This window comes from Macaca nemestrina, chromosome 4 (genome assembly GCF_043159975.1).
Source record: "Macaca nemestrina isolate mMacNem1 chromosome 4, mMacNem.hap1, whole genome shotgun sequence".
Lineage (NCBI taxonomy): Eukaryota > Metazoa > Chordata > Mammalia > Primates > Cercopithecidae > Macaca > Macaca nemestrina.
The window spans coordinates 93,789,081-93,816,909 of NC_092128.1; the positions used below are offsets into that span (position 1 = coordinate 93,789,081).

Below are 27,829 nucleotides of genomic sequence, written 5' to 3' on the forward strand. Positions count from 1 at the left end.
TTCTGATTATGAGGAACGTTTTCTTTCCTCTTGACTGTTGGACAACTCAGTGCAAAATTTTCATACTACATGGCAGCAACTCTGTAAGTCCTTCCTAAACATGTCTTCAAAGAAATTCTGTGCTGAAAAAAGATTGGCTTTAAATAGAAAAAAGAGATAAAGCATTTGGCAAGCACCTTTTTAATATGTATTGCCAAGCTAGGCCAGTGAGCCTCTTTTTATTTTATGTATTTTTTCTTTGATTAGAAAACGTTGTGTGACGTGATCCTCATGGTCCAGGAAAGAAAGATACCTGCTCATCGTGTTGTTCTTGCTGCAGCAAGTCATTTTTTTAACTTAATGTTCACAAGTAAGTATCTTAAGGTAAAACATGCCATTATTTCTTCTATGAGAATGAAGTAAAATCTAAAAGAGAATATGTCATTTTTCTAATTTTTAAAGCAGTTAAGAACTTAAGGCTGCAGAACAGTGAAGAGACTGAAAAAGTAGCCAGCTGATAACCAAAGGAAAAAATGTCCTTTCATTAGACATAAAGGCCTGATGCCTTTATAGATGGAGGTATAGCGTCAACTTAAAAGCCCAGGGTTGAGGTGGAGGTTGCAGTGAGCCGAGATCGCGCCACTGCGCTCCAACCTGGGCGTCAGAGCGAGACTCTATCTCAAAAAAAAGCCCAGCGCTTTCTTTTTAACCTCAGGTGGAAAGACAAAGAAACAGATAAATTTCATAATATTTTAGCCAGCAAGTTAAACTTAAAAAAAAATAGATATAGCATATTGTGCTAGAAAGAACCCTGGATTTGGTGTTGAGAACTGGGTCCAACTCCTACTTCCTCTACTTAGTACTATTTTATGAGCTTGGGAAGAAAACAAAATCTAGTTTTGTGTTTCTGTTAATATGGTCTTTAAATTAAAAAAAAAGTACACTAATTCACTGTTTTCTTAGCTTAATTTAAGGCACATCTTGTGTGGAGAATTAATTTGCATTTACTATAGGAATGTTGGGCTTGCTGGGGTATTTTCTTCCAGAGAGAACTGTCCTGTTATTTTTCTCCATATTTAACATGGCCTGGAATGCCGTGGTTCCTCAGTCAAACTTGTGGTATTACAGATGCCATTTATGTTTCTTCTCTTCATTGTAGCTAACATGCTTGAATCAAAGTCCTTTGAAGTAGAACTCAAAGATGCTGAACCTGATATTATTGAACAACTTGTGGAATTTGCTTATACTGCTAGGTGAGTTAAGAAGGATTATTTTTATTTTAGAGAAGTAATGTTGGTATCTGCCATGGCAAAGCATTGTTGTAACAAATGGTTGCACTACAAATTCTTCAAAATGAAAAACCGCAAGGATGGAAGAGTTTGAGTATCCTATGCCATACTGATTCAAGGACTGAAAGTTTAATTTTGTGTTTAATTTCAGGGGCTATTAGGATACGTTCTACAGTAACATTTAAATAATAAAAAATCATGGGTAACTAATATTCCCTCTAACTTATTTGCAGAATTTCCGTGAATAGCAACAATGTTCAGTCTTTGTTGGATGCAGCAAACCAATATCAGATTGAACCTGTGAAGAAAATGTGTGTTGATTTTTTGAAAGAACAAGTTGATGCTTCAAATTGCCTTGGTAAGAAATATCAGATTCCTGTTGTGTGTTTTTTTTTGTTTGTTTTATCCTCAATTTGTAATTTAATTTTTTTAAAAGGCTGATTATAAGTATCCTCATTTAACCTTAAAGACATTGTCCACTAGAACATTTTCTAGTAATAAAATTTAAGAGGGGCTTAGAGCGATGCATATTAGCCTGGGCAGCAGCAAGCTTATTAAATATTATATCAACATTTTCTAAAACAAAATGGCATTTATAATGGTTTTTCATGGATCGAGGACAAGGAATAAGGATTGCATGTGGTGATAGTAACATGATTATGAATGTTTCCTTTTATTTAAGCACTTATGATATGCTAAAGTCTGTCACAGATAAGGCAACTTATAGTTAGGTAACTTGCCTGAGGTCACATAGCTAGTATATGAAGGAGCTGGCATTGGAACTCAAGTAATCTAATTCTTAGCTACTACACCTTGCTGCTTCCCCACATTGTCAAAATGATGTTTTATACTAGAAAATATAACCTTAGTCTATAAATTAAGATACTAACTGAGGGACTGCTATAGCCGTTCATTTTGAAGCTATTAATAAAGTATTTTCTATTTTGTGATAGGAGAAGCAGAAAAAGTTGATCAGAGCCTTCCAGAGTGTGGTATGCTTTTGGCTATGTGATGATCCTTAGTGGCACATGAATGAACGTCCAGATGTTTGTGCAGTAGCCCACCCTTATCTGCAGGATATGTTCCAAGACCCCCAGTGAATGCCTGAAACTGCAGATAGTACTGAATCCTATATATACTGTGTTTTTTTCTATGATACATACATGCCTATGATGTTTAATTTCTAAACTAGACAGTAAAAAATTAACAACAATAGTAAAATAGAACAACTTTAACAATATGCCAGCATCACTACTCTTATATTTTGGGGCCATTATTAAGTAAAATAAGGGTTACTTGAACAGAGCACTGCAGTACTAGGGTAGTCCACTTCATAACCAGGACGTTTACTTAAGTGACAGACAGGCAGGTAGGTTAAACAGCATGGATATGCTGGTCAAAGGGATGATTTCTGTCCCAGGCAGGATGGAGCAGGATGATGTGAGATTTCATCACACAACTCAAAACAGCATACAATTTCAAACGTATGAATTATTTCTGGAATTTTCCATTTAATGTTTTTGAATGACAGAAAGCAAAACCATGGATAAGAGGGACTACTCTAATTCCATTTTCCTTCCCTTGCTGTGATTCAGAGGCTTTAAAGAAAGGGAAGAGCGCTGGGATAGGAGTGCTAGGAAAGCAGGGAGGAAAGAAAAGTAGAATGAAGAAAAGTATAAAGAGGGGTCAGAGATTCAAGTCAGTGCTAAGGTATTTGACCCAGGGGAAAAGAAGAGGGGTGCTAATGACAAGAACTCAAAGACTGAGGCAAAGGGCTCCTGGAGATGCTTCAGAATTTTGGCAAGCCTCCTCTGTCTCTACTTTTTCTAGGCTTTCCTCCTTCTGGACACTTTAGTACTCCTTCCTGCATACCCCCTCACTGTGAGCACAGAGAGAGAGATCTTGGAAGGCAGGTAGGAAAGAAGCAGAATAAATTTCAAGAGGGAGTAAAAGCCAGGTGAAGGGAACAAAAATGAGACTTAGCCTAATATCCAGAAAAGGAATTGGACTAGATGGAGCAGGAAGAGAAGCAGCTATGCAGGTGAATATATTGATGGAATTTTTAAAAGGTAGCCATGGGTCTAGGTATTGAAAAGATCCCTATGTTAGGAAATAAAAGGCCAATCTCTAATCCTAGGTATACAGCAGAGACACTCTGGCATGAGTTCTTCCATCTCTTTGGGCCATAGTTGGGGCTTCACTCATCAATAAGATTTATATTCCTAAGATTTCAGCTTACTTCCATTATATAAATAATTATCTTCAGACAATGTACTATAAAAAGGTAATTACCTTAATTAAGTTTTTTGAAGATGATGGCTTGTGTATGTTTCTATAACTCTCTAGCACTCTAAATTTCCTCCTGGGGTGATTCAACTACAAAGAAGAATGGCTGAAATATAGGTAGGTAGTAGATGTGGTGGTGCAAAGCATAGTGTGAAACTTGGAGTTAGTCTGTGCTAAGCACATCTTAGGCTTTGGGCTTCTGAGGATACCCTCAGTTTTGCCTCTGGATACCTTCTATCCTCATTGTTCACAAAGCTGGGAGGAAGGACAGCCCAGCAACCTAGAAAGTAGCCTGACTCCTGGCTAAGCTTGTGGCAAAGACAGTGGCCCAGCCAGGTGAGCCAACTGCCATAGCCCAGTAACTGGTGAAACTGCTTCTGCTTGCTTTCTGTTTAGCTCTGAGCATGGCTCTCAATGTCAGCTGATTGGAGAATTCCTATCATAGTTTTCACCACCTGTCAATTCTCTGCTGCCCAGAAAGTGTCCAACAATCGGGCTTCCACAAATGCTAAAGGGACCAGTGGCAGCTGATGGAATCGGGCAAAGATCATATAAAACATTAAACCCAGTACCAGCCTGGTCAACACGGTGAAATCCCATCTCTACCAAAAAAATACAAAAATTAGCCGAGCGCAGGCGTGGTGGCACACACCCGTAGTCCCAGCTGCTCCGGAGGCTGAGGCGGGAAAATCGTTTGAACCAAGAGGCGGAGGTTGCAGTGAGCCGAAATCATGCCACTGCACTGCAGCTGCATGACAGAGTGAGACCCTGTCTCAAAAAAAAAAAAAAAAAAAAAAAAAAAGAGAGAAACCCAGTAGTTTGAGGAACAGAAAACCAAGCTAAACAGCCAAAATGAATGGCTCCTGTAAGGCAAATTTAATGTAAGAAATAGTGGTGATGGCGCGCCTGTAGTCCAAGCCACTCCGGAGGCTGAGGAGGGAAAAACCACTTGAACTGGGAGGCGGAGGTTGTAGTGAATGAGCCAAGACTGCGCCACTGCACTCTAGCCTGGACTACAGAGTGAGACTCTGTCTCAAGAAAAAAAAAAAAAGAAAAAGAAGCGAACTTAAAAACATGATATGTAAAAATATGGTTTTACAGTTTTTTGACATTCAATTGTATTGAAAAATGGAATGGATACTCTTAAAAATCAACCCGAAGAAGATCAAACAGGAAGTTGCCTCATGATGCAAAACAAAAATGCAAAGGAAGCCACTAGTGAGAAGATAAAAGAAAGGGAAGGAAAATACAGGAACTGCAGTGTGAGGTAGGAGTTCCAGAAGAAACAGATGGAGAAAGCAATAATCGAATAAGACGACGACTTCTTTGGGTTTTAAAAAAAAAAAAAGAAAAAAAAAATCTCTCGGACTAAGTTATACTGAGTGCTAAACCTGATCAATGAACTAAAATATTCCTCCCTCAGATATATTCTAGTGATATTTTTCACCTTCAGAGATCAAAAAAGAGCTTACATTTGGGGTGATAAAAGTGTTCTGGAACTAGATAGTGGTGACTGTGGTACAACATTGTGAATGTAGTAAATGTCACAGTAAGTTTTATGTGTATTTTACTACAATAAAAAAAAAAGTGACCCTATGGCTAGCAGGTCCCAAAAGAAACTCCTGCACCCATTAGCAGTCACTCCCCATTCTTCCTCTGGCAGCTCTGGCAACCATGAATCTGCTTTCTGCCCCTATAAATTTGCCTATTCTGAGTGTTTCATATAAACTGAATCATACCAAAGATGGCCCTATGTGTCTGGCCTCTTTGAGCACAGTGTTTTTAGGGTTCATCCATATTGTAGCATTTATCAGTACTTCCTTTCTTTTTACGGCTAAATAATATTCCATTGCATGGATATACCAAAATGTGTTTATCCATTTAATGATTGGTGAATGTTTGAATTGTTTCCAAGCCAGCACATTTTATAGAGAAAAAGGAAAGCGCTGGTTAACTCGAACCAAAAAAAAAAAAAAAAAGTGCTTTCTGCCATCTGGGACCTTGGCTGTGGATCAGGTGAGTGCACAGGTCAGACCAAAACCCTGCGGTTGGCATGGCTTGGGCCTCTGTCCATGGTTGCAGGGGCATCTCCGCAGCTACTGCATGCAATGATCATGGGGGCCCCAGCCCTGGGCTTAGGCGAGGGTGCCGTGTTGTTGTACATCACCAAACACTTCAAGCTGAGGCACCTCTCCAGCAGGGACTGCTCCAGGACAACATGCTACAGGGCACAGAAATTGGTATGTTAGCCAAGGCTTTTCTTGACCAAGGGAAACTCATTCCAAATGATGTTACGACTCGGCTGAGGCCCTTCACGAACTGAAAAATCTCACCTAATATAGCTGGTTGTCCAAGGACACTGCCATAGGCAGAAGCCCTAGATGAGCTTATCAGATAGACACAATGATTAACTCGTATGTGCCCTTTGAGGGCATTTAAACAACACTTCACTGCCTGCTATTCATCCAGCCGGTGGCGGAGTCTGCTACATTGAATTCAACCCTCCCCAAACTGTGGGCATTGCTGATCTGACTGGGAGGCCTCTCATTCAGCCTGAGGATGATAGACCAGAGACACAGTTATCAAGAGACTGAAGATTTATGGAGCCAGTCCCAGAATTTACCAGAAAAAAAGGATGTTGGAAACACTCTCCAGAGCAGAATCCAACAAGATTTAACACTATGTTTATGCTTTCCTACAAACTAAAGTTCCAAAAATAAAGCAGAAAGCCCCAGTTACTCCATGAGGAGAAATGATTATAACTAGTAAGATGAGCAGAACCTCCTTATCCTTGGATTTAGAAGCTCCTTTTCCTAAGAATGGAGGATATGTAAATAAGAATGTATGCATGTCTAAGAATGTATGCATGTATAAATTCTTTGAAAATTATATTATTTATTCTGGATACTAATGATGTGCCAAATGAATCAGGTACTGATTCATCTTTTGAAATCATCTAATGTGTTTTATCCAGTTACCTTCTAGCAGTGTGCAATTCAAAAACATCAGCAGTGTCTAAACTTTTAAAACATCTGTTAGAGCAAAATTAAAAGAGCAATTAGTAGTCTTTTTTTTTTTCAGTAAGAGTAAGTGGTTGATAAAATTTTCATATTTTTCTGGAAAAGCTTTTAAAAGTTATATGTCATTTGGGGAAAATATCTCAAAAGTTTTTGCATAGAGATATTTCTAGCCCTGTGGAACATGGATTTGTGAGACATCATGTCTATAAAATTCCAGAAAACCAGCAACTGGATTTAGAGATCTGTTACAAGATGCAAATTCACTGCTGCCTTTACACCAAGACATTTATAAGCTAACCATATTGCTATATTTATTTTGTTGTTAAATGTATCTTCAGTTTACTCAGAATTTTCAATTTGCTATACAATTATCAATTAGCATATGGGAATATATTACTTTAAGATGACTTGTTTTCTTTTGAAAATACATATGTGCTGAGGGATATGATTTATGTCAGAAATTGACATTGTAAGTTCTTGGATAAGTTCTTGCACCACAGTGGAATGAATTTTCAATGGAAAATGTAATTTAAAGACTTATTTTTTCATCTGTTACTCAGGTTTAGTAATGTATGTTTTAAGATCTACTTGCCAGTTTCTTTTCGATCAAACATGATCTGCCTTGATAAATAACAACATCTGGTACCAAGAAAAAGAAAGAAAAAAGATTAAGGGTAAACCTGGCCGGGCGCAGTGGCTCAAGCCTGTAATCCCAGCACTTTGGGAGGCCGAGACGGGCAGATCACGAGGTCAGGAGATCAAGACCATCCTGGCTAACACGGTGAAACCCTGTCTCTACTAAAAAATACAAAAAAAAAAAACTAGCTGGGCGAGGTGGCGGGCGCCTGTAGTCCCAGCTACTTGGGAGGCTGAGGCAGGAGAATGGCATAAACCCGGGAGGCGGAGCTTGCAGTGAGCTGAGATCCGGCCACTGCACTCCAGCCTGGGCAACAGAGCGAGACTCCGTCTCAAAAAAAAAAAAAAAAGAGTAAACCTATGGCACTATGTAAAGTGAACATACTTTGTTGTTAGGAAATAGAAATAATAGATCAGGCAAGTCTGGGGAGTATTCCCTTTGCATAAGTAACAAACATAATTAGTAAACAGGTATAGCAACAAAAATAATTTACATAATGGTTAACAGGGATCAGGAACGTGACTTTCCTGAAAGAGTTATTTATTTCTGATGACATTGATACCTGGTAGTGTTCACTGCCACCCTATCTTAAGGGGAAAGAATTCTGCTGGTGAATGTCATCTGAGCAACCATTTAAAAATTTGAATCATTTTAGATTCCTTAGTGGGGCAACAAGGATGCATGCTTATGTACTGTGACTTGGTAGGAGAAGCGGGCCAATATGAGAGGTGGAGATAAAACTCGACTGTCTTCCATGGCATATTTACTTTTACTTGATGCTAAATCAAATGAAACAAGCCCTTGTATAGCTGTTATTAACTGCCTTTGAAAATTTGGCTTTTTTTCCCCCAGGAACTTGAAACAAAAATGCCAATAAATGGTTCTTGTGTATTTTGGTGGAAAAAACCTTATTTTCCTTTTCTTTTGATTGAAAAAAAATTATTGTTGATCTTTGAAAATGAATCAAGGCTTTTAAAGAGGATTATAGTAGACATTTCATTCTTTATAAAACTTTAATGCCTATTTTTTGTGTGTTTGTGTTTTTATTTTTGTGGGTACATAGTTGGTATATTTCTGAGGTATATAAAATGTTTTGATACAGGCATGCAATGTGAGATAAGCACATCATGGAGAATGGGGTATCCATTCCCTCAAGGATTTATCCTTTGAGTAACAAACAATCCAATTACACTCTAAGTGATTTTAAAGTGTACAATTAAGTATTAACTATAGTCACCCTGTTGTGCTATCAAATAATAGGTCTTATTTATTTATTATTTTTATTTTTTTGTTACCCATTAATCCTCCCCTCATTCTCCCAACTACCATTCCAGGCCTCTGGTAACCATCTCTCTACTCTCTATGTCCATGAGTTCAACTGTTTTGATTTTTAGATCTCACAAATAAATGAGAATATGTGATGTTTGTCTTTCTGTGCCTGGCTTATTTCACTTAACATAATTATCTCTGGTTCCATCCATGCTGTTGCAAATGACTAGATCTCATTCTTTTTTATGGCTGAGTAGTACTCCATTGTGTATATATACCATAGTTTCTTTATCCATTCATCTGTTGATGGACACTTACGTTGCTTCCAAATCTTAGCTATTGTAGACAACGCTGCAGCAAACATAAGAATGCAGATATCTCTTTGATATACTGATTTCCTTTCTTTTGGGTATATACCCAGAAGTGGGATTGCTGGATCACATGTTAGCTCAATTTTTAGTTTTTTGAGAAATCTCCAAGCTATTCTCCATAGTGGTTGTACTAATTTACATTCCCGCCAACAGTGTACGAGGGTTCCCTTTTCTCCACATCCTTGCCAGCATTTGTTATTAACTATCTTTTGGATATAAGCCATTTTAACTGGGCGAGATGATAGCTCATTATAGTTTTGATTTGCATTTGTCTGATGATCAAGGATGTTGAATACCTTTTCGTAAGTCTGTTTGCCATTTGTATGTCTTTGAGAAATATCTATTCAAATCTTTTGCCCATTTTTTCATTGGCTTTGTTTGATTTTTTTCCTATAGAGCTCCTTATGTATTCTGGTTATTAATCCTTTGTCAGATGAGTAGTTTGCAGATATTTTCTCCCATTCTATAGGTTGTCTCTTCACTTTGTTGATTGTATCCTTTGCTGTGCAGAAGCTTTTTAACTTGACGTGACTCTATTTGTCCATCTTTGTTTTGGTTGCCTATGCTTATGGGGTATTGCTCAAGAAATCTTTGCCCAGACCAGTGTACTGGGGATTTCTCCCCAGTGTTTTCTTGTTGTCATTTTATAGCTTGAGGTCTTAGATTTAAGTCTTTAATTTGTTTTGATTTGATTTTTGCATATGATGAGAGATAGGGATCTAGTTTCATTCTTCTGCATATGGATATCCAGTTTTCCCAGCACCACTTATTGAAGAGACTGTCTTTTCCCCAGTGTGTATTCTTGGCGCCTTTGTTGAAAATGAGTTCACTGTCAGTATGTTGATTTGTTTCTGGGTTCTCTGTTCTGTTCCATTGGTCTGTGTGTCTGTTTTTATGCCAGTACATGCTGTTTCGGTTATTATAGCTGTGTGGTATAATATGAAGTTGGGTAATGTGATTTCTCCAGTTTCATTCTTTTTGCTTAGTGTAGCTTTGGCTATTCTGGGTCTTTTGTGGTTCCATATAAATTTTAGGATTGTTTTTTCTACTTCTGTGAAGAATGCCATTGGTATTTCGATAGGGATTACATTGAATCTATAGATTGCTATGGGAAGTATGGACATTTTAGCAATATTGATTCTTCCAATCCATAAACATGGACTATTTTCCCACTTTTTGGTGTCTTCTTCAATTTCTTTTATCAGTGTTTTATAGTTTTCATTATAAAGATCTTTCACTTCTCTGGTTAATTCCTAGTTATTTAATTGTATGTGTGGCTATTATAAATGGGGCTACTTATTTTATTTTATTTTATTTATTTTATTTTATTTATTTATTTTTTTTTTTTGAGACAGAGTTTCTCTCTGTCACCCAAGCTGGAATGCAGTGGCACAACCTTGGCTCACTGCGGTCTCCACCTCCTGGGTTCAAGCGATTCTCCCACCTCAGCCTCCCAAGTAGTTGGGACTACAGGTGCATGCCACCACACCCGACTAATTTTTTTGTATTTTTAGTAGAAACAGGTTTTCGCCACGTTGGCCAGGCTGTTCTCAAACTCCTGACCTCAGGTGATCCGCCCGCCTCGGCCTCCCAAAGTGCTGGGATTACAGGCATGAGCCACCACGCCCAGCCCTCTTATTTCTTTTTCACATTGTTCTCTGTTGGTATATAGTAATGCTACTAATTTTTGTATGTTGATTTTGTATCCTGCAACTTTACTGAATTTATCCATTCTAATACTTTTCTTGTGGATTCTTTCAGTTTCTCCAAATATAAGATCATATTGTCTACAAACAAGGATAATTTTATTTCTTCCTTTCCGGTTTGGCTGCCCCTCATATCATTCTCTTGTCTGATTGCTCTAGCTAGGACTTCCAGTACTATGTCGAGTGACAGTGGTGAAAGTGAATATCCTGGTTGTGTTCCGGATCTTAGAGGACAGGCTTTCAGTTTTTCCTCATTTAATATGATACTAGCTGTGGGTCTGTTGTATATGGCTTTTATTATGTTGAGGTATGTTCCTTCTATCCCCAGGTTTTTTTAGGGTTTTTGTCATGAAAGGATGTTGAATTTTTTTAAATGCTTTTTCAGCATTGACTGAAATGTTCATATGGTTTTTATCCTTCATTTTATTGATATGCTGTATCACATTGATTCGTGTATGTTGAACCATCGTTTGCATTCCAGGGATAAATCCCACTTGGTCATGATGAATTATATTTTTAATGTGTTGTTGAATTTGGTTTGCTAATATTTTGTTGAGGATTTTTGCATCAATGTTCATCAGAGATATTGGTGCCTGTAGTTTTCTTTTTTTTTTTTTATGTGTCTTTGTCTGGTTTTGGTATGAGGGTAATGCTGGCCTCATCAAATGAGTTTGGAAGTATTGCCCCCTCCTCTGTTATTTTTTGTTGTTGTTGTTGTTGTTGAATAGTTTGAGTAGGATTGGTATTAGTTCCTCCTTAAATATTTGGTAGAATTCATCAGTGAAGGCATCAGGTCCCAGGCTTTTTTTACTGGGAGACTTTTTATTATAGCTTCAACCTCATTCCTTGTTATTGATATGTTCACGTTTTGTATTACTTACTGATTCAATCTTGGTAGGTTGTATGTATCTAGAAATTTGTTCATTTCCTTCTAAATTTTCCAATTTATAGGCATATATTAATAGTTGCTCATAGTAACCATTAATGATCCTTTGAATTTCTGTAGTATCAGTTGTAGTGTTTCCTTTTTCATTTCTGATTTTATTTATTTGGATCTTCTCTCTCTTTTTCTTAGTCTAATTAAAGGTTTGTTCATTTTGTTTTAACTTTTCAAAAACCCAACTTTTTGTTTCATTGATCTTTTGTATTTTTTTATTTCAGTTTTATTTTTTCTTTGATCTTTATTATTTCTCCTACTAATTTTGGATTTGGTTTGCTCTTGCTTTTCTAGTTCTTGAAGATACATCATTAGATTGTTCATTTAAGATTTTTCCTCTCTTGATGTAGGCACTTATAGCTATAAATTCCCTCTTAGTACTGCTTTTGCTGTGTCCCATAGGTTAGGGGATATTATCATCATTTGTTATCATTTGTTTCAAGAAATTTTTCAGTTTCCTTTTCAATGTCTTCAGTGATCCACTGGTCATTCAGGAGCATATTGTATAATTTCCATGTGTTTGTATGGTTTCCAAAATTCCTCTTGTTATTAATATCTAGTTTTATTCCATTGTGGTCAGGGGAGATGCTTGATACTATTAAGTTTTTTTTTTAATGTTTTAAGACTTGTTTTGTGACCTAGCATATTGTCTATCCTTGAGAATGATCCACATGCTGAGGAAAAGGATGTGTATTCTATAGCTCTTAGATGAAATATTCTATAAATATCTGTTAGATCCATTTGTTCTATAGTGCAGATTAAGTCTGCTGTTTGTTGATTTTCTGTCTGGAAGATCTTTCCAGTGCTGAAAGTGGGGTGTTGAAGTCTCCAGCTATATAATGCCCTTATTTGAATGATACATGCTTTCTAAAAATGTTGTGACTTCCTAAACATGTATTATCACTAGGCTATCAGGCATACATTAGTCTTTATTAGAATAAAACAAAATTTCATAACTGTGGCAGTTTGTCTTTGGTCCTTCACAGAGCCTACTCCATCCCACCTTCCTTTCTGCTGCCCTGATGTTTCCCTGGCTTCTGAATGAGTGACTGTGTAATAATAAGTTGATCTTAAAACAGTAAAAAAGAACAAATATCAATATTAAAAAATTTACAGCCTTTCAAAGAGAAGCAGTATAGTATATTACAAAAAATAACCATAAATTCTTTCCTTCCATTTATGTACACCCTTTTGCAATGTCACTTGATAGCTCCTCCCATCAAGAGATAGAGTCTGTTTTCCTGCCTCGTAATCTGTGACCATGTGATTTGCTATAGCCTGTGGGACATTAGCAAAGGGGATGTTAGCAGAGGATAGAAAAATGCTTGTGCTTTGGGATTTGCTCTCCATTGTTGCTGGGAACTCTTCTGCTGTCATGAAAAGAAGGCTAGAGACCATATGGCAGAGATGAACTATCCCAGCTGGTGTTTATAACAAGTTACTCAGAAAAGAAAGAGAATCAGAATGCCATTAATTTTTTATCTGCAACGCAAAATTAGAACATAATATCAAAGGTTGCAAATGAGAGGGAGAGAAAATTGCATTTCAAGGCATCATTCATTTGGATATTGCAAGAAAACAATCACATGTATCCCTTCTGAGAAAAGTATTGGAAGAAGTACTAAAGCTAGCTAAGTGAGAGAGATAAAGAGCTCAAGATAAAGATGTACTGGTTAGCTTTCTTACTTGCAAGCAAAATAAACCAAATGTTGCTGGTTTACACAGAAAGAGAATTTATGGAATGGCTAGTGAGTAACTCATAGCATTGCCCAGAAATCTCAAGTCAGATTTTAGAAAGAATAAGGATTTGAATAATACAAACTTGTTCAGCTAGATAACACAGAATGTTTTACTTAGTCATCAGAGAACACAGATTGTTTTCAGATACGCTTGGAGTATTTACAAGTACTGATCACCAGCCACAGAAAAGCTGGAGCACCTAAAAAAGAGGAGACACAGGCCACATCCCCTGATTATAGTGCAGTAAAACTAGAAATTAACTATAGAAGGACAACTCTTCTCTCCCGCCCCATTCTGAACACTTGAAAATTTAACCAAAGAATTATTTAGAAAGTTATTTTTTAGAGATATTAAAGGTAAACTTATAGGCTATATAGAAACATGGCAATAAGCACACAATAAACCAAAATCTTTAGAATATAACCACAGTATTTCTTAGAAGAAAATTTGTAGTCTTAAATTTTTTCCAAATAAATGTATTTATTTTTATTCTTTCTTGACTTATGTATCCTATTCAGAGAGGTAGAGAAAAATAATTTGTAAACACCTAATGAAAGTAGAAAAAAATATGATTTAAAATATAAATTAGGCCAGGCGCAGTGTCTCACGCCTGTTATCCCAGCACTTTGGGAGGCCGAGGTGGGTGGATCACCTGAAGTCAGGAGTTCGAGACCAGTCTGGCCAACATGGTGAAACCGCATCTCTACTAAAAATACAAAAATTAGCCAGGCATGGTGCTTTGTGCCTGTATTCCCAGCTATGCAGGAGGCTGAGGCAGGAGAATCACTTGAACTCCAGAGGGGGAGGTTGCAGTGAGCCAAGATTGCGCCATTGCACTCCAGCCTAAGTGACAGAGTGAGTGAGACTACATCTCAAAAAAAGAAAAGAAAATATAAAGTAATAAAGTAGAGAAATAAAACTAATAGACTATAGACTTAGTCAGAAAAACTAAAGCTAAGTATTTCAAAATACGGTACAAAATAGCCTCAGACTTAACAAGTCTTATCAAGAAGAAAAGATCAAAGAACAGCATCAGGAATTAGAACTATAGATATGAAAGCAAAAGACAGTGACCAAAATTGTCTCTTTTTTTTTTTTTTATAGTCTCACTCTGTTGCCCAGGCTGGAGTGCAGTGGTGTGATCTCGTCTCACTGCAACCTTCGCCTCCCTGGTTCAAGTGATCCTCCTGCCTCAGCCTCCTGAGTAGCTGGGATTACAAGCACCCACCAGCATGCCCGGCTAATTTTTGTATTTTGGGCAGAGATAGGGTTTCACCATGTTGGCCAGGCTGGTCTCGAACTCCCGACCTCAAGTGAGCTGCCCGCCTCATTTTCCTAAATTGCTGGGATTACAGGCATGAGCCACCATGCCTGGACAGATTTTATGCTTTTTAAGACAATTTTGGGCCAGGCACAGTGACTCCTAAAATGCTGGGATTACAGGCATGAGCCTGTAAAAAGAAAAGAAAGAAAAAAGTTATAAAACCTGAAGCTGGTAACCTCAGGAACAATAAAAAAAGTAAAGATGTATTTCTTTTTTCTTTTTGAGACAGAGTCTCACTTTGTCACCCCAATTGGAGTGCAGTGACCCAATCTCAGCTCACTGCAGCCTCTGCCACCCGGGTTCAAGCAATTCTCCTGCCTCAGCCTCCTGAGTAGCTGGGATTACAGATGAGCACCACCACACTAAGCTGATTTTTGTATTTTTAGTAGTAGAGATGGGGTTTCACCGTGTTGGCCAGGCCGGTCTCGAACTCCTGACCTCAAGTGATCCACCCGCCTAGGCCTCCCAAAGTGCTGGGATTACAGGTATGAGCCACCATGAAGATGTATTTCTTTTTTTTTTTTTTGAGACGGAGTCTTGCTCTGTGCCCCAGGCTGGAGTGCAGTGGCGCGATCTCGGCTCACTGCAAGCTCCGCCCCCCCCCGGGTTCACGCCATTCTCCTGCCTCAGCCTCCCGAGTAGCTGGGACTACAGACGCCTGCCACCTCGCCCGGCTAATTTTCTTGTATTTTTAGTAGAGACGGGGTTTCACCGTGTTAGCCAGGATGGTCTCGATCTCCTGACCTCGTGATCCGCCCGTCTCGGCCTCCCAAAGTGCTAGGATTACAGGCTTGAGCCACCGCGCCCGGCCGAAGATGTATTTCTAATTAGTGCTCCAGGCTTGAAGTCTTCATGGGTTAATTCTATCAACCTTTCAAAGAATAGATTAATGCTTATGTTATTTTAATTTTTCTAAATCTCTAGAAAGGGTAGAAAACTTGCCAGTTCATTTTCCTAGGGTAAGGTTACCATAATACCAACATTGGATGAAGAAAGTGTGTGCGTATGTATACATGTATGTGTACAAATACATATAACATTTTAGTTTCATTTAAAAACGTTTATTGATGCTAAAAAAAAAAAAATTCAAGAATACCCCTCGTGTGGAATGGTGATAGTGGGAAAGGTTATGCATGTGTGGTGACAACAGGGACATGGGAACTCTGTAATGTTTCTTCAGTTTTGCTGTAAACCTAAAACTGCTCTGAAAAAATGAAGTTTATTTTAAAAATAATAATACTTTGTGACCAGCTAGAATTTACTTTAAAAGTGACACAATGGTTCAATCATTTCAATGTCAAGAAATCTAGTAACAGCCGGGCGCGGTGGCTCACGCCTGTAATCCCAGCACTTTGGGAGGCCGAGGAGGGCGGATCACAAGGTCAGGAGATCGAGACCATCCTGGCTAACACGGTGAAACCCCGTCTCTACTAAAAATACATAAAAAATTAGCCGGGCGTGGTGGTGGGCGCCTGTAGTTCCAGCTGCTCAGGAGGCTGAGGCAAGAGAATGGCGTGAACCCAGGAGGCGGAGCTTGCAGTGAGCTGAGATCACACCACTGCACTCCAGCCTGGGCGACAGAGCGAGACTCCCTCTCAAAATAATTAAATAAATAAATAAATAATTTGTGGTTTCATATAGAAGAGGGAGCCGACTTTTCCTGTAAAGGACCGGAAGAGAAAATATTTTAGGCTTTATGGACCACATGTGGTCCTTATCTCTTCTTTCCTTTCCGTCTTCACTTCCCCTTCTCGCCTCCTCTTTTTTTTTTTTTTTTTTAACCTTTCAAAAAAATGTAAAAGCTATTATTAGCTGCTGACCCTACAAAACAGGCTATGGGCTAGATTTTGCCCATAAACAGTACTTTGCAGACTCCTGACATAAAAGTTTATACCTGAATAAATTTGATGTATGTCATGTTTTTAAGTGGAGCTCCTCCGTGCTGCAGAAGTTGTCCCAAAGTAATCCAAAAGTTCAGTGCAATTCTGATTTATATCACATGGAGATTTTGTAAAGTAGAATGTGATAAGTTTATTTTAAAATTTGTCTGCAAGGGAAAATGTCCAACAATAGCCAAGAAAACTTTGAAAAAACATTGAAGGGGGCTTCTCCTACAGAATATAAAAACCAGCCGGGCACTGTGGCTCACGCCTGTAATCCCAGCACTTTGGGAGGCCTAGGCAGGCAGATCACGAGGTCAGGAGATCGAGACCATCCTGGCTAACATGGTGAAACCCCATCTCTACTAAAAATACAAAAAAAAATTAGCTGGGCATGGTGTCGGGTGCCTGTAGTCCCAGCTACTCAGGAGGCTGAGGCTGGAGAATGGCATGAACCTGGGAGGTGGAGCTTGCAGTGAGCCGAGATCACGCCACTGCACTCCAGGTGGGCGAGACTCTGTCTCAAAAAAAAAACAAAACAGTCTTTTATAAGACAGTATAGTATTGGCACAAGAATAGACAAATCAATGAAACAGAAAAGGATCCAGATTTATGAAATTTATTCAACTGATTTTCCTGAAGTCATGCTTCATCTTAAATGTATACTTGGTTTTTCTAAAAATGATTTTCTATTCTTTTATTTTCTTTATGTATTTAGGTATAAGTGTGCTAGCAGAGTGTCTAGATTGTCCTGAATTGAAAGCAACTGCAGATGACTTTATTCATCAGCATTTTACTGAAGTTTACAAAACTGATGAATTTCTTCAACTTGATGTCAAGCGAGTAACACATCTTCTCAACCAGGACACTCTGACTGTGAGAGCAGAGGATCAGGTGACTAAATTGCCTTCTCACATTTTTCTTAATAAAAATGTCTTTATTGGTTCCTTATAACTCATATTTGGACACATGACAAGGGAAAGAGTCATATTAGGAAAGAATATGTTCTTTACACTAAACAGAGTATTGCAATCTTAGGTGCTTGCCAGGCTGGCTGTTTGAGAAATAGGTCACTTCATAGAGATAAAACCATTGGGTACCATGGTAGGCAGAACAATGCCTTCCCCAAAGATGTCCACTTCCCAATCCCCAGCATCTGGAATACACCTTTGTGGCAGATAGGACTTTGCATATGTGACCAAGTCAAGGATTTTGAGATGAAAGTATCCAAATGGGTCCAGTGTAATCATAAAGATCCTTAAATTTGGAAGAGGGATGCAAAAGAAGGCAGCGTCAAGTGGTGCAATATAAGAAAGACTTGACTGGTCGTTGCTGTCTTTGAAGGGGGAAGGGGACTATAAGCCAAGGAATGCAGGCAGCTGCAAGATGCTGAAAAAGGCAAGGAAATGGTTTCTTCTATAGCGTCTCCAGGCAGACACATTGGTTTTAGTCCACTGTGACCCATTTTGGACTCTGACCTATAGAATTATCAGATAAACTGTCAGAAGTGTAAGCTGGGTGCAGTCATTTGGGAGCTGGGTGGGGGAACACTTTATTTCATGTATGTATGTATGTATGTATGTATGTTATTTTTTGAGATGGAGTCTCGCTCTGTTGGCCAGGCTGGAGTGCAGTGGCATGAACTCAACTCACTGCAAGCTCCACCTCCCAAGTTCACGCCATTCTTCTGCCTCAGCCTCCCAAGTAGTTGGGACTACAGGCATCTACCACCAAGCCCGGCTAATTTTTTGTATTTTTTAGTAGAGACAGGGTTTCACCGTGTCAGCCAGGATGGTCTCAATCTCCTGACCTCGTGATCTGCCCGCCTCGGCCTCCCAAAGTGCTGGGATTACAGGCGTGAGCCACCGTACCCAGCCTTATTTATTTTTTTGAGATGCAGTCTCACTCTGTTGCCCAGGCTGGAGTGCAGTGGCGTGATCTCAGCTCACTGCAATCTCTACCTCCCGGGTTCAAGTGATTCTCATGCCTCAGCCTCCCAAGTAGCTGGGATTATAGGCATGTGCCACCACACCCTGCTAATTGAGATGGAGTTTCACCAAGTTGGCCAGGTTGGTCTCAAACAGGTGACCTGCCCACCTCAGCCTCCCAAAATGCTGGAATTACAGGTGTCAGCCACCATGCCTGGCTGTGGGAACACTTTAATATGCAAACTCAATCTCTGTTTTCAGCCCCACTGAAATGCTTCTCTGTATTTTAAGCCACTAAGTTTGTGGTAATTTGTTACAGCAGCAATAGAAAACTAATGTAGGTACTGTAAGATCATATGTTTTAGGCCGGGTGCGGTGGCTCAAGCCTGTAATCCCAGCACTTTGAGAGGCCGAGACGGGCGGATCACGAGGTCAGGAGATCGAGACCATCCTGGCTAACTCGATGAAACCCCGTCTCTACTAAAAAATACAAAAAACTAGCCGGGCGAGGTGGCGGGCGCCTGTAGTCCCAGCTACTCGGGAGGCTGAGGCAGGAGAATGGCGTAAACCCAGGAGGTGGAGCTTGCAGTGAGCGCTGAGATCTGGCCACTGCATTCCAGCCTGGGCAACAGAGCGAGATGCAGTCTCAAAAAAAAAAAAAAAAAAAAAAAAAAAAAAAAAAAAAGATCATATGTTTTAAGTTTCTTTTGTTCTAAAAACAAAAATTGGCACTTAGCAATGTTCTTTTGCCCAGTCTTCTTCGTGGCCCAGGGTATCAATTTGCAAGTTAACAGGTTAGACCTGGAGGACCTCACTAGGTAAATAGAAAAAATTTACTTCCATGTTCAAAATTGGTTGACTTATATCCAGTATGGAAAAGGAATAACAAGTAACGTTAGACTGGAGAAATGTGACGAGCATTACCTACAGGTGGTCACCATTAGCATCATCAGTGATGTCATGATGATTAGTATGCACACTTGATGTAATGAAAATGTCATTCACCTCTATGATCATCCTCCTAAAAAACCGTAACCTCAGTCTAATAAGTAACACATCAGACAAACCCAGATTGAAGGACATTCTCAACAAAATACCTGACCAGAACTCAAAACGGTCAAGGTTGTCAAAAACAAGAAAAGGCTGAAAAATTGTCACAGTCTAGAAGATTCTAAGGTTTAATGACTACATGTAATGTGGTATCTTTTATAGTATTGTGGAACAGAAAAATAACACTAGATAAAAACTAAAGAAATCCAAAAAAAAAATGAAATTTAATGTGTCAATATTAGTTCATTAGTTGTAACAAATATACCATACTAATGCAACACCTTAACAACTGGGCCAGGGTATATGAGAACTCTTTGTGCTATCTCTGCAACTTTTCTATAAATCTAAAACTATTCTAAAATAAAAAATTTGTTTAAAAAAACACCAATTCCCATAAAAAATTAACTCAGAAAGAGATCAGAAGTTGGGCCTTATTAAATCACCCCAAAATTAATTTCAAATATCACCCCAAAATCAATTTAGTGGGTATGGGAGATGTGTGTGTATATGAAGCAATTGATGTTTTGGGGGATGTTTAATGATTTGTAAGTTAAATTATGTTGAGGAACTTGGACTTGTTCAGTGCAGTTAAGTGCAGCAACAGTATTATTTTGGAAAACAATTCTTTTAAATATCCTGTAATTTATTTTTAAGTATAGAACTCTTCATATCTTAAAGTTTCTAAAAAGCAGATAAGTCTATCCATTCATAATGCAGGAATATAATATTGAAATAAAATCATGGGTGACCTTCATATCTCCTGGAATGGACGGCCTCTTGAGAAATTAACCTGTTTTCCCGGTACTAAACTAAATGAGGGTATGTTGAAACTTTTGTTGACTGCAGTTTTTTTTTTTTTTTTTTTAGTGCAATGTATATCATGTCTTTGTCTGAAAATGAAGCTATCTTTTTTTTTAAATCATAAATTCAACATCCTCACTGTCATTACATTACATAATAGTAGTTAGTTCTAAAAAACATATTACCTACAAGACTCACTAGAGCAGTAAGTAAACTGTTCTGAAGTACCAGCAAGTGTCCAGAGATGAAAAATATTAGGAATAAGTGGTTGTCTCCTTATGAGGTTCTCTCCCTTCAATGTGAGAGTAAACATAGGTAATTGGAAATGTTGCTGTCTTCTAAGAACTTTACTGTGCTGTTTTTCCCCCTTAGGTTTATGATGCTGCAGTCAGGTGGTTGAAATACGATGAACCTAATCGCCAGCCATTTATGGTTGATATCCTTGCTAAAGTCAGGTTTCCTCTTATATCAAAGAATTTCTTAAGTAAAACGGTACAAGCTGAACCACTTATTCAAGACAATCCTGAATGCCTTAAGATGGTGATAAGTAAGTTGCCTTAATATCCATTTGTAACCTGATCATGTAGCCAGTTTCTCATGGGCTTGAAACCCTTTAGAGTGGATTAGACTCAGTAGCCAGGGAGAAAGAGTCAAGATTTTGCTCTTCTAGATAGTTAATCCCTTGGGTTTCTGAACTGTACACTTGGAAGGGACTTGGCCTCAGCCCTTATTTTATAGGGGTGTATATCATAGAAAGTATAAATTACTTATGCTTTTTCTATTCTTATATACAATAACTTTCATGCACTTTTGTTTCTAGTGTTTCCTTTTTTATTTTACTTAGCCAAGTAGTTTACTGTGATCACGTTTTCTTTCTTCAACAGTATATATATGTTTTTCTTTTTTGGCCCAGAGATAAAAATTGCCACATTGTTTTCATTTGCTTCGATTTTCTTGCTTGCCGGCTAAGTCCCAACCCCTCAACACCTTTGTAAAATGCCACTTAATAAAATTGTCTATGCAATTAAACAATCTGTTGCTTTTCTTTCTTGGAAACATGCCTTGTAGAACCTTCCTTCTGCCTATTCCAATATGAACTGTTTGCTCTCTAGACCTGAGACACAGTTCTTGTCCTGGGGCTTCCGTCTCAACAATCCTGGGAAGCCAATTCACTCTTCTCCTGTTAGATCTGTTGTCTTCTTGGATCCTGGCTGTCCTCTATCTTAATTCTTTTTGTTTGATGCAATATATCCTCTAAAAGGTTCCTGATAGAGTATATGATCAGTAAATATTTGGAGACTTGACAAATCTCATATGTTTTATTTTATCATAAAATATTGAAGGAGGCCGGGCACAGTAGGCCACACCTCTAATCACAGCACTTTGGGAGGTCAAGACAGGAAGATCGCTTGAGGTCAGGAGTTTGAGATTCACCTGGGCAACATAGCAAGATTCCAACTCTACAAAAAAAAAAAAAAAAAAAAAAAAACGTAGCCAGGCGTGGAGGCATGTGCCTGTGGTCCCAACTACTCCAGTGGCTGAGGCAGGAGGATTGCTTGAGCCCAGAAGTTTGAGGTTACAGTGAGCTCTGATCCTGCCACTGCATTACTCCAGCCTGGGCAACAGAGTAAGACCTTGTCGAAAGAAAGGAAGGAAGAAAGGAAGAAAGAAAAAGAGAAAGAAAGAAAGAAAGAAAGAAAGAGAGAGAGAGAGAGAGAGAGAGAGAGAGAAGGGAGGGAGGGAGGGAGGGAGGGAGGGAGGGAAGGAAGGAAGGAAGGAAGGAAGGAAGGAAGGAAGGAAGGAAGGAAGGAAGGAAGGAAGGAAGGAAGGAAGGAAGGAAGGAAGGAAGGAAGGAAGGAAGGAAGGAAGTTAAACTGAAGATAGAATTATGCTGAAAATCATTTTCAGGTAGAATTTATCTTCTAGCTTCCAATGTTATTTTGAGAAGTCTAGTGCCAATCTGATCCTTTTCTTTCTTTCCCTTTCTTTCTCTCTTTCTTTTCTTTCTTCTTTCTTTCTTTTTTATTATCCATCTTTGTCTCTTGGCCTTTTTCTGAGATAGCTTGATTTTTTTCAACCCTTTTATTTCAGCTATAATTTTTAATTTCTGGAGTTTTTATTCTCTATTATTTCATGGCTGCAATATCTTATCACTCTAAAGTAGTCTTTGTAGTGCTTTTGAGGTTTTCTTATGTTGTCTGTATTTTCTATATTTTGAGTTTTCTTTTCCTTTTTTTATTGGAAGCTTTTCTTAAATATTTGGTTTTATATCATATGAGAGTGAGTTATTACAAAACTGATAGATCATGCTGTATGTATGATTGGGCGTCTCAGTTCTTGGGCTAAACTGTAGCATAATCAGAGTAGCTGTTCAGTTTTTTAATTGGGGACCCCCAGATGTCAATATTTGTAGATATTGTCTCAGGGAACTATAAGCTGGGTGTAGGCATTTAGGAACTGGATGAGATAATATTTTGCTATTCAGACTTTCACTTAATCCATATTTTTATTTTTATTTTTTTTTTTTGAGACAGAGTCTCCCAGGCTGGAGTACAGTGGTAAAATCACAACTCATTGCAGCCTTGTCCTCCCCGGCACAAGTGATCCTTTCACCTCAGCCTCCCAAGTAGCTGGGACTGCAGGTGCACACCACTATGCCAGCTGATTTTTGTATATTTTTGTCAAGATGATGTCTCACTATCTTGTTCAGGCTGGTCTCAAACTTCTGGGCTCGAGTAACCCTCCTGCTGAGGCCTCCCAAGATGCTGGGATTATAGGCGTGAACCACAGTGCCTGGCCTTAATCCATGTTTTCAGACTCCCATCCTGTTCTATGCTGTTCCCTGAGTCTGGAACATTTCTCATTCAGTATTTTCAGAGACCAGTCCTGTGTCCTACAGTGGTACAGGTATAGTGGGTACCTGACTGTGCAACAGGGGAAGGAGAGCTGGAAGTTCAATTGTCGTTTGTTCAGTATTTTAGAGTTATCTTGTTTTCATGCCTACCTGCACTTCTAGGCACTTAGTATCTCCAATTATGAGCCTTTTCAGGGTTCTGCAGGGTAATTTGGCTTGCTTTTCATTGGTGTCTCCTGGCACAACCATTTAGGTTTAACAGACACTCCATCTGCTAGCTGTCTTCATTAATTGTGTTTTGGGGTTGCAAGTCTCTTAGTATTATCAAAGATAGAGTTTGTGTTTGTTTCTTGTTACCTTGTCATTTGGGATAGCTTTTGAGAGAAGAGGAGAAAAAAGATCTTAAAATGGCGAGTCTGATCTCATGTTGTTTTTTATATTAAGACTGAACTAGTCTTTTCCTTTGTGATGTGATTGGAAAGGTCTTCCCTATTCCAAGGTGATTTTTAAAAATTAACTAAATTTTCCTCATGTGCATTTATCACTTACAGAGTTCTTCTTCTCTTTTTAAAAAAAAATTTTAAGGGTATATCTTACTGAAATCATTTGGGTGTGAAATAAATAATATTTTTCCTAATATATCTGATAAGATGGTTCAATACCATTATTGAATAATTCATTTTTTCCCACTGATTTGAAACCGTTAAACTAAATTTCCATATATCTATATGTACACACATCACTTCTCAGTCTTTTGGCTAAGATCAAGTGTAGTGTAGGTACACATACACACAGTTTCTCTTCTACTTCATTCTAATACCTTTTAATTATTGTTATCCTTCATTTAAATTGCCATGTGTCTCTGGAGAATTTGTAATTTTCTTATGAGTTCTGCATTCTTAATTTATTTCAGATACTTTTGTTGTCATTGTAAATTGTATCTTTTTCCTTTTATGTATGTATTATTTATTAGCCTGGCTTTTTTTTTTTTTTTTTTTTTTTTGAGACAGAGTCTCGCTGGCTTCCAGGCTGGAGTGCAGGGGCACAATCTCGGCTTGCTGCAACCTCCACCTCCTGGGTTCAAGTGATTCTCATGCCTCAGCCTCCCAAGTAGCTGGGATTACAGGTGCTCCACCACACCCAGATAATTTTTGTATTTTTAGCAGAGACAGGGTTTCGCCATGCTGGTCAGGCTAGTCTGAAACTCCTGGCCTCAATAGATCCACCCACCTTTGCTTCCCAAAGTGCTGGGATTACAGTTGTGAGCCACCAAGGCTGGCCTACCCTGGTCATTTTTTATGGTCTTTTTTCCTTGCTTGTGTTTTCAGTTCTTGCTTTACCTTAAACTTTTCAAATGTTATTTTATGTTCTATGTTTCATAATGCCAGTATCTGAAGTCCCTGAAGAACAATGCTGCTATTTGTTGGTTCTATTGACTTATTTCTGGTGGCTTAATTCCTTGTATGTTTTGTAATTTTGAATGGTATGCTTATATTTGATTGACTTTAATCACCAGGAATATTGGGAGGCTTAGGTAGTGTCTTCTCTGTTCTCTGGAATGTCTTCTCTCTTCTCCTCAATAGGAGAATGGTGTTTGCTTTTGCCGAGTTCTATAGGGCACAACAATCCAGGACTACTTTGAGTTTTCTTTGGCTTATGGTTTCCTAGACTTGCAGGCGGGGTAAATTCAAACCTCAAAGCTGCATGAAGGTAGGGCTGTCAATATAAATTCTCAAAAGAGGGACACTTTACCTGAAGCTGAAGTTGAAACAAAATTATTGCTGCTTCTTCTGCCATCGGGCAGATATTTTTCTTAGCCTATCCTTTCACTAAAAGTATAACCACCAATCCAAGTGATCCAGCTTTATCTCAGTTCCAACTCCTTATCTTGAGCAGATCCAAGACTTTATCTTCTCTGCCTCACACAGCCAATAAAAACAATTTCTAGGTTTCCAGTATTTTCATTAGACTTATCACATAGCTACTGCTTACTAGTATGATGTGGTTTTAGGTAAGTAGACCCAATGTCGTCCCTAGATTGGAAAAAAATATATCCATACAATGTAATGTTCTATAGTTACTAAAAATATTTTACATGAATATCTAATAATGAAAATTTTCATAAGTGGCAAAGGCGTATTTTTTTAATTAAATGAAAACAAAACTGAAAAAGACTAAGTGTGTTTGAACCTAGTTGAGGTTGTCAAGGGAAAAGGAGAAGAAGTGTGCGTCAAGGACATATCCTTACAAATACCTATATTTAAGGGGTACAAGAAAATGAAAAAAAATAAAAGAGCAGCCCCAAAGCTACTTGAACCAAAGCCTGGTGTCTTGGAAAACCATAGTGTAAAAGAGTGTTTAGAAGGTAGAACATAGGTGGCCACTTGTCTCTTTAAATGCAGAGAGGAAAGAAAATCAGGACCAAGAAGATGCCTTTACATTAGGACTTTATCTCTTAGATTTTGTACATGCTAGTATCAGGTTTTTTGTTATGCCCAGTTCCCAAACTGTGTGTTATTTTATTGGCCTTAGAATTTCTATGTCTTCATACATGGTCTGAGCTGTTGAAAACAACCAGCCAGTCTCAGAATCTAGTGTTTAGTTCTTACATGGATTCTGAACTGATTAAGAAACAGGATAGCGGCATTATTTCAGAAAGTCAACCAAGTGTGAGGAGTAGACACTTGAGCAGGATGCTTTGTTGTTTAGTTTAACTTACTAGGCTTATTACATTTTTTTTTTCTTTTCCTTTTTTAAAATAAATAATAGTGGATTGTTCTATTACTCCTTGACTAAGCACAAGCAGCTGAGATGCTTCCAAGCTTTGGGGCCTGGGCAGAGCTAAATTGGGGAAAGCCTTCCAGCCTCTCTTTTTCAGATCATCAGTTGTCTTCCTACCGCCTAACTTTGTTGCCTTTCCAGAGTAGAAGAAAAACAGAAGACGATTGAAAAATAGAATAAAACTAAGCTAAAAAAGTTACATCTAAAAGAAAACAAATCACAAAATACAAATGAAATGCACAGTAAAAGCCACCACAAAGGGCCAGGCCAACTTCCCTGAAAATTTCCAAATGATTATACCTAAATCTGGAAACAATAACTCACGAAGGAATAAGCCTAAGCAACAACGAGCTCCTCAGAGAAAGTTACCAAAGTGTCCCCCAGCCCTATTCTTGGGGAGGGAAAAAAAGGCCCATCAGTGAAGGATCCAAAGGCATGCCTCCTCCAGTGTCAGCACAGTTGGCCACTGTCAGCCACTTTTACCCCATGGCCTATTGGTGGAAACAGTTCCCTCTTGTCTCTCTCCTTCCCTCCAACCTTTTTCTTACTGGGAATATTTTGCATTCATAGACTACACAGTCCACTTTCAACCTGTGTGGAACCATCCTAGAGCAGTGGCTCTCAAACCCCTCCCTAGCGTTTCTGATTCAGAAGGTCTGGGCTAGTGTTCAATAATTAGGATTTTCAACACACTTCCAGATGATACTGATGCTGGTGGTTATGGAACCACACTTCAAGAACTACCCACAGGCTAAATGCAGACTTGAGCTAATGTGGTTTTTACAATTGTAAAGGATTATAAAACAAAGAATATTCCACAGAAACCATATGTGGCCTACAAAGTCTATTTGTCCCTTTACAGAAAAAGTTTTCAGATCCCTGACCTACAGCATGCATCAGCTTGCCTTGGCCTCTGAAATATCCAGCTGTTTGAATACAAAAGAGCTTCTACTCAAACTCTGAAATGGAAGAAATGATAAATATTGATAAAGATGTTCATTAACTCACCAACTATTCCAAATGAGTTTCCATTCTCTATCCTTTTAATAAAGACCCAAAACATAGCCTCATTTATAGAAAAGTTTTGCATGTCTCAGGAATTTTTGGGCCAGGCATGCTGACTCAGGCCTGCAATCCCAGTGCTTTGGGAGGCTGATGTGAGAGGACTGCTGAGCCTAAGAGTTTGAGGTTATAGTGAGTTGTTAGGGCACCACTGCACTCTGGCCCAAGTGACAGAGCAAGACCCTGGCTCTAGAAAAAAATAAAATAAAATGGCCTTATTTTATCTTTAGATTAATAATATTGTACAGTTCAAAAGATATTAAAAGGATACATAGTAAAAAGTAAGTCTCCCTGATATCCCTTTTCACTACTCTCTCATTCTCTTACCCTGGAGATTAACATTATTATCTTGTATATACCCTTCCAGAGGTAGTCTTGAGACTGTACATACAGTCATTTACTTATATATCCATGTATAAATTACATGTATAAAATTTGTATATTTACATTAAAATATACATTTTTAACACAAACAGTATTGCACTCTGTGTACTGTCCTACATCTTGCTTTTTTCATTCCTTATTATTTATTGGAGATCATTCCATGTGTACATACTAATCTTTCTCATCTTAACAGCCACATATAATGTTCTATTGTATAGGCATAGCATAATTTTTTAACCATTTCGCTAACAGTTGATAAACTCCTAGAAAGGGGAATTCCTGGATTAAAGGGTATATACATTTATAATTTTTGTAGATTGGGCTATATCACCCTTCCCATGGTTATACCCATCCATCCCCACCATCAATGGAAGAGAGTGCTGCCTCCCCGATACAACCATTTTATACCCTGTGATCCAGGCAGTTTGATCTTGGCCAATCTGATAAGTGAAAAAAGTATGGTTTTAATTTGTTGTTTTCTAACTAGAGCACTCAAGCATCTTTTCATATGTTTAAGAGTTATAGTTCTTT

General features: G+C 38.4%; 1 protein-coding gene and 1 pseudogene across 5 annotated transcripts in view; both read left to right on the forward strand.

Annotated features, from left to right (window-relative positions):
- The window catches only part of LOC105475688 (kelch like family member 7), a 70,655-nt gene that overhangs the window by 17,387 nt on the left and 25,439 nt on the right, over positions 1-27,829 (forward strand). For 4 of the 5 annotated variants that reach the window (XM_071094931.1, XM_011731153.2, XM_011731154.2 and 1 more), the window contains 5 exons: positions 247-349; positions 1,139-1,232; positions 1,502-1,626; positions 17,157-17,332; positions 20,590-20,764. In XM_071094931.1, the coding sequence (XP_070951032.1) occupies positions 271-349; positions 1,139-1,232; positions 1,502-1,626; positions 17,157-17,332; positions 20,590-20,764 (649 nt within the window). In that variant the 5' untranslated portion in view covers positions 247-270. Of the gene's footprint in view, positions 1-246; positions 350-1,138; positions 1,233-1,501; positions 1,627-2,221; positions 14,174-17,156; positions 17,333-20,589; positions 20,765-27,829 lie in introns of those variants that run through there. The other variant, XM_011731156.2, reaches the window with a different exon arrangement.
- Positions 5,627-14,173, forward strand: LOC139362812 (GTP:AMP phosphotransferase AK3, mitochondrial pseudogene; annotated as a pseudogene).